At 38.5% G+C, this 11,549-nt stretch overlaps 1 protein-coding gene across 2 annotated transcripts; it reads right to left on the bottom strand.

The window, feature by feature from the left end:
* Positions 1 to 2,586: 2,586 nt before the first annotated feature.
* Positions 2,587 to 11,440, bottom strand: nudc (nudC nuclear distribution protein). Of its 2 annotated transcripts, none has more exons than XM_017041391.2 (9): positions 11,062 to 11,440; positions 10,598 to 10,675; positions 8,931 to 9,140; positions 8,792 to 8,842; positions 8,591 to 8,704; positions 6,878 to 7,072; positions 4,802 to 4,885; positions 3,460 to 3,578; positions 2,587 to 3,240 (listed from the first exon to the last, which is right to left on the bottom strand). In XM_017041391.2, exons 1-9 carry the CDS (start codon positions 11,134 to 11,136, stop codon positions 3,189 to 3,191), a joined length of 978 nt encoding a protein of 325 aa, XP_016896880.1. In that variant the 5' UTR covers positions 11,137 to 11,440; the 3' UTR covers positions 2,587 to 3,188. The 2 variants fall into 2 exon arrangements, with proteins under 2 accessions (XP_016896880.1, XP_008330362.1); XM_008332140.3 differs by having other exon boundaries at positions 8,792 to 8,848; positions 11,062 to 11,437.
* Between the last annotated feature and the right edge of the window lie 109 nt (positions 11,441 to 11,549).

The raw sequence follows: 11,549 nt of genomic DNA, 5'->3' as shown, positions 1-11,549 counted from the left end.
AAAGACAGAGAAATGTGAAGATCTGGGGGGAAAGCCAGTAAGAGAGTTTTCCATTTGTTTTGGTGGGAACATTTTCATTTGAAGGACATTATTTAGGTTTTTATTGACCATTTTACAGTGATAAAATTGAATGATAACCAATATGTGTTTTTTTCAGCAGTTTTACAGTGATGTTTGTTGCACATGTGTTAAGTAAACTCTGAGAAAACAAAAATTAGAATATTTCTTGGAAAAATACAGGTTAGGAAGAAAGGGGGTTAATATTGCCCAACAAGTTAGCTAATACTGCTAATGTTGTGTTTGCCCTATCCTATGATATATTACTTGTGTCATAGATTTTACTTTTAAGCTGTTGTGATGGGAGAGAAATACACATAGAAGCAGGCGCCAAGCATGTGGTTCCTTCACCACATGCTCAGAGCCTGCTGGGGGCAGCCTGTTAACAGCATATCTGCTGTCACAAGAGTTTCCCAAATATGGGATCAGTAATCTAGGTATGCAAGGTGCCATTTTTCAGACTATTCAGAAGTTACTCAAGAGTATAAGTCGCAAATCCAGCCAAAGGATGGATAAAGGTGCGACTTGTAGTCTGGAAAATATGGCACTGAAGAAAACTACATTTTTTTAAAGCAGTAAGACAGGCGTGGGCCAACTTTTTGACTCATGGACCACAATTGTCCTAAAATTGAACAGTGGGGCCCATCAGGGTCAGATAGATGGAGTGTTTGTGTAAATTAAGATAAACGACATTTTAAAGTCATGCATAAAAGCTAAAATGCTTGTATTATTTTCTACACCATCTATTGAGGAAACGTAAGTTTTGCTGGAAAAAGGCAGAAGTGTAGTGATAGTATAAATAAAATTTTGAAAAAGTTTGGTGGGCCGCATCCAGCCCCATGTCTGCATTGAGGATGGGAGCATGTAGAAAATAGCAGAAAATAATTGAGAAACACTGATCTAAAGTAAGTAAGCAGTGCTGAGTGAATTGTGTGGATTTTACAGAAGAGAGACCTACTAACAGCTTCCAAAGTGTGTAAATAGAATGGGAGGTAGAGCTTACAGCCACAGGTTTCTTACCTCTGGTACCATGCTTCTCTCTCCAACGTCACTGTCTTCTTGTGCCTCCAGAACTACAGGACCTGTTCCAGATCTGATATTGTTCATATTTCTTTCATCAGAACTACTTTTATATTCAACAGACATGATACAGTTTTTCCTACACCTGTGCTGTTTGCTACTCTTTCCTCTTCCCTTTTCTTCCCCTATGCTGTCTCCCCAATTTTTTTCTCCCTTCCTCTCTTTGCCAAGGCAGACGGCAACACTGAGTCTGTATCTGTGGGGATTTCTTCTCAATAAGCTTAGTGTGTGACTTTTATCTTGCTTTACTGTGAGATGTACTGGTAATTTAAAATTAGTATAAACGTTGACATTATACATTCCTCCATTTTTCCCCTTGTTAAATTGGTTTTTAGAAGGATATTTTAAGTTTGATTTCAAATCTAATTTTAACAAATGTGTTTTGTGAATTTGGTCTATACATCTAAAGTTGACTTTCTTGGAAATGTTTTATCTTATTTGACATCAGCATTGAAACACATGAAAGGGACATGGGAATTTACATAGGAGTGAAACAGTGGTTCTGTTATTTTCTGTTATGCCCCAGACAGAAATGTTTTCACACTCCCTGCCCCCGATCAACACCCACGCAAATTGAAATACTATTGAGAACCTAATAACATGTATATTTTTGTCTCTACATCCCAACGTTTGAGTTGCTGCCACCTAGTGACTGGAGGCGTGTTATCATTCAAGCATTACAGCAATGGAACACTTATGTCCAGTGTGCCATATTCTCACTGTGCCCCCCCAAGGGGGCCCGCCTCACTATTTGAGAAGCACTGGAGTAAAAGGACCATGTTGCATTAAAATCTAAAATCACACATTTGTGAGAAAATAAAACATGAATTTCTTAAAACAAAATACGTCAGAAAAAAGTAGTAAATTGTCAGAGAATAAAGCTTTTACAAGAAAATAAAGTACTTTTATGAGAATAAGAGTACTTTGTGAAGTTATACTTGAGTAGTAGTAGAGGCATCACATCTTCTTTTGGTACATCTGCATCACAATGGCATCAGTATATGGAGATTAAAAAAATTGCGCAACAAACTTATTGAAGTCCTTTATTTGTCCCACAATGGAGGAATCCAGTGTGAGTTTTTGCAGTCCACACAAACTGCCACTGGAGGCACTATTATGTATGTGGTTGCAACTCACGGGCTGCCAGAATGGATGAAGTATGTTCTTCTGGGGCTTCAACCCAGGGCCTTCTGCATGTAAGGGAGGTGTGGTAAGCACTACACATTTGAACCACATAAAAATTAAATTTCATTAATCCCACTTTGAGGAAATTGATAACAGCATATTTGCTGCAACAGGAGGCACCGGGTACTATATGTGGTTCCTCTGAGATCATATTTAATGAATGCCTTTTCCAAAAAAAACAGACCTCTTAATTTTTGCACAAGCGGAATATGGCATTTAGTCAACAACTGCAGGTGTGTCATTTTAAGAGGAAATCATTCTGACCATTATGCAGAAGAAGCTTTATTTACGGATGCAGAACAAAGCAGCCAGCCAGGGGGCAGGGGGATCACATGTACAATTTAGGTGTTCGATACATACAGTTGTTCTCTGGAACTGTATCATTTATATGAACTATTTGAAAATGAAATCCTTTAGACAATATTTTTTGAAATAGCCCTTAACAATGTGCACTTGTTTTTTTGTAGGTTGCCCAAAAATAACGAATGATATATCAAATGCACATATTTTAAGTTTAAGTTAGGATATGCAATTTGACAAGATATGTTTTAGATCATTAGCATTATAGAGCAAACACAAAATAATCTGTTGTGTTTAGTAGTTGACTTAGTACTGACTCAAACGATATTTTTCAATGTATTTATTTGCGTAATCCATGTCATTTTATAAATCCAAACAGAATGTGGAATCAGGATGTTGGCATTATCGTCTTATCCATTGTTCACTAAAACTGAATAAAAAAAAATATATAGAAAAAGCATTTATAATATTTTTAGGACACATTGATGCAAATTAAAGGGACGTTAGCAAGAAATTAAAGAGACAAGTTCATTGTGACATTCTGCAGATGAGGCTGACACAAGGTCTCAGTTGAACTTGGCTTTAGAGAAATCCATCTCAGGATGCTGAGACATGAACCTGCAGAAACAAAGGACAACAATCATTTACCTATTTCTTACAGCACCAACTGGGATAACGCCCCTTCAAGGACTTCCACTAGTAAGACACTGTTTTTGTAGCTTACATATTTTACAACTATGCTACTATCAGGCACGCAAAAAACGTCAGTTGAAGCAAGAATAAAAATTCCTTACAAACTGTGTTCAATTAAGCAGGGACATATCACTGAAAACTTACTTTTTAAGAATATCTTGTTTCTTCTGCTCATCAGATGTAGGAAGGCCCATTGATTTCTGTCTTTGGTCAAACATCATCTTTTCTACCATACCACGTGTGTCTCCATCCAGATCTGACAGCTGCTTGGCAGACAAAACATAAAAAGTACCAAAGAAACAGATTTATATAAACAGTCACAGTAATAGTTGATACAGATAATGAATATATAACGGTCGCTCTCCTATCACGGCTACAATGTGAGCCAATCAACGTGAGGAACAGAAGAGCATGTTCAATGCTGTGTTCCATCTCCTCTAGGTAAACAAAGCTACCAGCGATGTCTTAGTTTATTTTTTGCTATATTTTAATTTTTTAAGGTTAGAAAATGTTTTTATCACAAAAAATGAACATATTGTAAATTAAAAAAAAATCTGTGATGTATTGAGGGAGCAACCACTGTACTTTAAGTTTCTAAGATCAAACAATCCATGTGGTCAAGGAAAAACCTGGATTGTCTGAATAAAACAAACTTGGAAGTATTGTTAGATTTCAATGGTTTTCACATTTGGTTGGGTCTGCAGCAGGAAGCTGATAAGACACCAAAAGGCTTTCCCGAGCACACACAGTCACATAGCCCCACACATTCAAAGAGAATTTCCTCCCAATTCTCTTCACACCAACTTTCCAAATAACTCTAAAACACCTCTACTCCCTGGAAACAATGGGAAACCTTCCAATTCACATTCTCACAGGGAACCCTGATCCACCTTTTGATCTACATGACCACCTGTGGTTGACTAGACTTTATGGCTCCGTCCACCTCCCTTGTGATAACACCCTGCTCAGCAACAAAAGGTTCATAAACATGTCCTCCAACACTGCAGAATCATTGAGCAGCAGCGCCACATAGTGGCGACTGCAGACATAACCATTATACAAGAACAATAATATGACTGTCCACAAGAGGGCTAGCCTCTCTTCCATTGGCCTACAACATTTAAACACACACCCGGGAAGTTGAAAACCACTCCCCTCACACAGGTATATAAGCGTAAAAAACTACTGATACTTTGGCCAATTATTGCTTTGGAAGTTATTCTTGAGAATTTATTCTTGAGGGGATTTGCATATTAACAACTGATGTATGAGATTTCCTTGAATACTTCTCTAGTGGTTCTATTTTCTTGTTGGACCTGTTTTGTTTGACGCTTTATTAAAACGAATTGACCATCTACCAGCTGCTTCCATTCCTTGCCTGAAGACACCTCGCACAGCAAGAATCTTTCAACTAGTGCTGTGACACGGATCAAAATATAGCAAGAATCTTTCAGTATACATAGTAATGAAGTATATAAGACTTTACCTTGGAGTTCTCTGGAGAGATCTTCTTGGTGTTAATTTCTGGATCTGTACTTACAATCTTGCTCCACCACTCCATCTTATTGATCTGATGTCAAAAAAGAAGAAAACAAACAATTACGAAAATCCCTATAGCATTCCCCTTGTTTACCTCTATTTTCTAAACAACTGATCAACATTGATGGACATCTCAGATTCACCCAATAGAGGTATTCTTTGGTACTACTGAACCCCCAACCTTAACCGACCATGATTGCAGCGCTCCATAAGACCTCCAGCATATACCAAATTTGAAAGAACCTGGACCAGATGGCTCCCCAACCATCATCTATTTTACCAACATCTATGGCCAATTATTGCACACGCTCTTCTCAAAATGCCGATAGGAAATAGAAATAAACACATTCAATTGGCATCTTCTAGCTACGCTAACCTGCTATCTAACCCCACACTGTCATCTAGCTACTAAACACTGAAAATTCTTAGCCGAAACAAAACCGAAAATGAGGAAACCAAAGCAGAAAACAGAAAAGAAATTATTATCCCAATTGTTGGTACCATTATTGGTGCATTTATGGCTATGACTGTACTAAACCTCAATAAAATCAAGTCACTGCAACTGTATAAATGAATAATTAATAATCGTCAAAATAATTAATTGTCAAATGTCTAGAAGAGAAATAGAATTGACTGATTATCACATAGAAAGTCAGAAGAGAACAGCCTACCTACTATTATTATTATAAGGAAATCTCTTGCAGGATCTCACAAAACATACAGACAACGAGGGTGCCTGCCCCTCATCTGGCACACTGCTCTGTGAGCTTCTCCGCCTCCAAGCAGGTTTTCTGTGTCCATTGTGGTCCGGATCATTTCTCGCGTGCAGTGTTTTATTCCAATTAATGATCTTTATAACACAGATCAAGTACAGTTGCAACTAGTGCAGTGGATCCGAACAGATCTCAGTGAAACGTGTGTTGACTATGAGTGTACTTTTCACCCCTTCTTGCAATTCCATTATTGCACGTTTTGCAAATCGATATCCGTGGGTCTTTCTCAGATATATTGAAATACGTCCACACTGCAGACATGTTGGTACTTATTGAAACCCAATTTAACATTAAACGCTAAGCTGGATATGTATTGCAGATATCTCTAACGCAGTTTTGCTTAGTGAAAAAGAAAATTTCGGATATCCGACAAGCCCACTCTGGCCACGGTTTTTGCTTGCGTCATCACAACTTTCTGTTTTGTTGTCGTGTTGTTTCTGTAATAAAAGTATTTTGGCCAAAAACTGAAAATGAACTTTTGGGCCAATTCCAGCCAAAAATTCGCATCCCTAATCAACTTATTTATCTCTGCAGGCTGCAGGCCCGTGATGGCATCTCACCTAGGACCTCAAGACCTGCGCCAACCACCTGTTTACTATACTGGGACATTGGTACAACATGAGTTAGGAAAGGGTCCCAGTGCTGTGGAAGATATCCTGCCTGGCCCCTGTACCCAAGAAGTCGAGGTCATCCCGGCAAACTGTAAACCCGTCCTCCTTAAATGTCATGCGATGAAGGTTGTGGAGAGTCTGGTTTCAGCCCAGTTGACACTACAGGTAAGGAAATTTCTTGACCCTTAACAATTTACCTATCAGCTCCATTTAGGAGTTGACGATGCTGTCATGCAACTGCTGCAATGAGTCCGTTGGGGGGGTGAGATGCCGGGGTGCGCCAGGGGCTTCTAATGGAATATGGCTCGCTGGAGATAAGCACTGCTGTAATGCTTGAATGATAACAAGCCTCCAGTCACTAAGTGGCACCAATTCATGCAGCGGTTTGGACAGATAAAAAATGTTATCAGGTTCTCAAAAGTATTTAAATTTGTGAAGGTGTGGGTTGGAGGGGTGCGTGAAAACATTTCTGTCCCCATGGGGGAGGGAGGGCATGACAGAAATTCATGAACTCATTCTTATTCTCCTGTATGCACTTTACACGGTTGTATGCACACTACTTACTGACCATTAATTTGTTTTCAACTAGGCCACACTTTTTTTTTTTAAACTTTGATAGCCGATTAAATCCTTCCTTACCTTTTCCAAATGTACGGTGACTATTTTGCCATCCTCTATAAGCCAGGAGCTTTCTTCTACTTTCACCTCATTGTAAAGCTGGCCATCAATAACAGGTGGGTGACCTTTGAGGCCAACTTTGATGCTGCGCCTCTGAATGTCAACTACCAAATCTCTCCCCTTAATGTGAAACTTCACATTAAAAGGCACTGACAGCTGTAGGGGATGGAAAAAAAAGACTGTTCAGTATGAGTATGTAACACACATAAGGTCTATCTCTTTTGTAACTTCAGGACATGAGTGAAAATATGATTTGATTATTATATTGTCCCTTTGTCAAAAACAACAAAGAGAAAATTTTGTAAGATTATTGCACAATAATAACTTATTTTGGATAACTTTATGGTGATAAGAAAACAATTTAGTCACAAAACAAAAGTGGTGTGTCATTATTATTTGAACCTTTTTTTTTAAATCTAAGTTTCGCAGGACAGCATCGATCAAAAGTAATTGGTCAATAAAATCTGGGTTTATATTCCAAATCTAAAAGTTTACCAAAGTGGGACACCCATAAAAAGGTTGGGCAAAATCTAACTTTCTAAGATATGGTTCGGTTGTAGTTATTCGATTTTCAAGGCTTGATATTGCTTGTACAAGGCAGAAATGTGAAATGTATTACTCAATATGGTGTATCCAGTAGAATTTCAATTAAATGAATCATTCCTGTCATGTCTTTAACTCGTTTAGGTAGGTTAGTGAACACAAACGTATGACTGTATCAAACTGGAAAAATCAAGCCTTGAGGTGATGTTTGTTTTTGTTAGTGAGCTGTGAGACTTCCTTTTAAAGCCTATATATTTCTATGATTTATTTGCTCTTCTGTTGGATTAAACACATTTCGGAAAATGAATATCTAAAAATCAGTGTTAACTTGATATATTACAATAAGTCACCAATGTAACTCGGCATGAAAATCAATAAGAATTTAACATTTCAGATTGTATTAATGATAAAACTCAATTACTCATCAATTCTCATCGATTACCATTGTTTTACGAAAATATATTTAGTGGAAATAATATGCAGATTCCATTTAACAAAACCAACTATTTGAATAGGTCTTGGTCTTTGCTTACCTGTGGAAGTGTAACTAATTTTTTTTACAAGGCACACTGTACGCACCATTTAAAATTCACACAAACCACTTGTTGAGTCCCTCTATCTTTACAATACTGAAGAAATCTGAACTTGTGTGCCATACCGGACTTGTGTGTCCTTGTTGAGCAGCCCGTGATTAACTGTATTTTTTTTGGTTAAACCAGCAATAAATGGTGATTGATTTACAAATTGGACTGTTTAATCACAACGTAGAGGACAAGCTGCTACAAATGCAGGCTGGTGAAGCACATTTACATTTACACACTGATGAATTCACCATATTTAAGACAGAGATATTTAAATGCCACCCCAACACCATCCCTATACACAGTAGATCGACTGTCAATTTAGGACCACGTGTGAGATGTAGTCAGGCAAATGTGTCTAAAGAAGCAGTTAGCGGAATTGTTTAGCAACAAAATGATAATTCCAAGGAACTGGACTGTTGGGAAATGGTTCTCTACAAGGGTTGTTGATTCCCATTCCTTACTGCAATAATTGTCACAGTCATGTTAAAATGTTCCAAGCTCTTTCCTCATGAACACAATATGTTACATCAGTTTAAAATGAACTTACATCAACTTCAGACAGTGTCTGTGTCCACTTGTAGTTGGACAGGTCAGCTCCATTTCCTGCATTTGGTTTCAGTTTGCCTTTGTCATTTTCATTGTCTTCTTCCTCAGAGTCTGACTGTTGAAACAAAATGTAGAACAGACAAGTTGATCTTGAGAGTGACATTCAGCATCTACATGGTGAAACTGTCTCCTGGCCACTTACCTTTTCTGACTTTGATGCATTAGTTTTGCACTCCATTTGTTTCTGTTCCATCTTTTTCTAAAACACATAGGATAAAATGAACGCACGTGGATAAGATAACCATGTGAATAAATTGGAAAGCATCCAACAACGTTTTCACCTGGATAATTTCAGACTGAAGTTTCACTGCCTCTTCATCAGTCAGTTCTTGAATTCTAGGACTTTCATAATTCTTTTTCTTCGTCTCTTCCTCTGCTAGTTTAACTTCTCGTTCTGTTTTGTGTTTCTTTTCCTGCTCCTGTTGCAACTGCCGCTCTTTGTGGGTCTTCATTGCCAGATTTTGGTGGTGGGCAAAAGCATCCTTCACCAACTGAAAAGACATTCAAACAGTAAATATTAAGAATAATGTGGTTTTTGCTGTAGAGTGAACAACTAATTACAATTAGGGATCTTCGGGATTAACGTTTTGCCATTATCCGATATGCCGATATTGTACTTAATGTCCGATATTAACCAATATCGATATACTCTAGAGCCGTATGCAGCACACCAATGACCACATTTCACTGTGTGCGTGTGTATATATATACACACACGTATACATATATATACACACACACAAGTATACATACATACATATATATATATATATATATATATATACACATATATATACACACACACACACATATATATATATATATATTCTCCCAGATCTGTATAAGGGCTCTGGTTGCACCTAAAACTTAATGTTCCAGAGGTTCTTTTGGGTTTAAGTCAGGTGACCATGAAGTCCATTCAATTATATCAATTCATTCATCCTCCAGATACTGCCTGCATACTCTTGAACTCTCAGCCACATGAGGCTGGGCATTGTTGTGCATCAGGAAGAACTCAGGACCTACTGCACCAGCATAGGGTTCTGACAATGGGTCAGACTACCATTTTCTAGCTGGTAGAGGTCTATGCGTCCCTTCATGGATATGCCTCCCAAGACCATCACTTACCCACCACCAAACCTGTCATGCTGAACAATGTTGCAGTCAGAATAGCATTTTCCTTGTAATCTGCAAACTCTTTCATTCCAGTCACAGGTGCTCAAAGTGAACCTGCTTTCATCTGTGAACAATACAGGGCACCAGTGGTGGACATGCCAATTCCGGTGTTTTCTTGCAAATGCCAATCGAGCTCCACAGTGCGGTGAACATAGGGCCCACTATAGGATGTGGTCCTCTGGCCATCCTCATGAAGTCTATTTCTGATTGTTTGGGCAGAGACATTCACACCGGTGGCCTCCTGGAGGTCATTCTGGCACGGGTAGTGCTCAAACTGTTCCTCCTAGCACAAAGGAGCGGATATCGGTCCTGCTACTGGGTTGAGGACCTTTTACGACCCTGTTCAGCTCTCCTAGAGTAAAGTAGTGCCATCCTGGAGGAGTTTGACAACCTGTGCAACTGCTGTAGGGTTAAGGAATCACCTCATACTGCCTGTAGTAATAATGACACACCTATCCAACAAACCATCAGTTTTTGAGATTTTGAGACAAAATACCAGTATTTTTCAGCAGCTAGTTCAAACAGAAGAAGAGTCTGGATAATGTCAAACGTCTTTAAGAAACCTTAGCAGGTCCACGTGTCAACCTCTGAACTTCTTGTGACACATAATATATTATTTTACTGAAGGACCAACATCACAATGCTTGGCTCTACTGAATAGTTCTGCTTTGTTTTAAAGACTTCTGTTCAGTGATGCTGTATTGCTGCATGTGCTTAAAATTGCAGGCTAGGAAATCAAGCGTTTACAACTGAATTCAGATATCTTACTCACTCTTTCTGGAGCACCCAAATCTCCTCCTGTGAAGAAATCCGTTTTGCGGCGCAGGAAGCTGAAAAATGTATTAACTAACTGTAGAAACAAATAAAAATAAAGTACAGTTACAGTGTGTAAAAATTTCTAAACGGCATGTTACATCTCTTACTATACTAAAACGCATGGCCTTACAGGTCGAAACCTCGAGTAGTGATCATATGTATATAAAAATACACATATATACCCACATAGTATATTATGTGTGAAAAAATTGTATGGTTGTTGGATATGGTTGTTATTTCACCGTTACAGCAACTTCAATAAGCGAAACATGACCACATTTCGGCATAAAGAATACCAGAAAGGTAATACTTTAGCCACCGTTTAAAATTGGGATGAAACGTTACTAGCTTAATGGCTAACTAATATAGCTGCTGCAAACAACCGGTACGATTAGAAGTTAATAGCAACTATGGAAATACCTCCTGTACTCCGCCTTCATGTTGTTGCGCTATAACTAGCAACATTCCGTCATATTTTTCTTCGTTGTCCCCCATGTTTTGGACTCAGAACATTAACAATACAACGTTCGCCGTTAGAACCACAAGACTTTCAAAACGTTGTCGACCATGTGATGGCCTAGGTTACTGCTGTTAACTGGTAGCAAACACAGCAATGCCTTCTGTGGACCAAATGGTGTTCTTGAGTTTTAACGACAGCCCTATTGACCAATAAAAACAGCGCTTTGTTTGACGTACACCGAAATTAGCCAGTACACACCGCAGGTTTTTAAAACAGAAAGTGACGTATCAGCGGTTTTCGTGAAGTAGCAATATGTTAGGGTGTCCGCCACCTTGAAAGGTACACGCTAGTGATTGGAAGACCGACTCTTTTTATTGATTCGGATCTTTGACTCTCGAACAGTAAAATGAACGAGTCGTGAACGAATCTTGAACGAATAATTTCATTC

This window comes from Cynoglossus semilaevis, chromosome 18 (genome assembly GCF_000523025.1).
Source record: "Cynoglossus semilaevis isolate Cse_v1.0 chromosome 18, Cse_v1.0, whole genome shotgun sequence".
NCBI classification, from domain to species: Eukaryota; Metazoa; Chordata; class Actinopteri; order Pleuronectiformes; family Cynoglossidae; genus Cynoglossus; species Cynoglossus semilaevis.
This window is presented reverse-complemented; position numbering and strand designations above follow the sequence as displayed.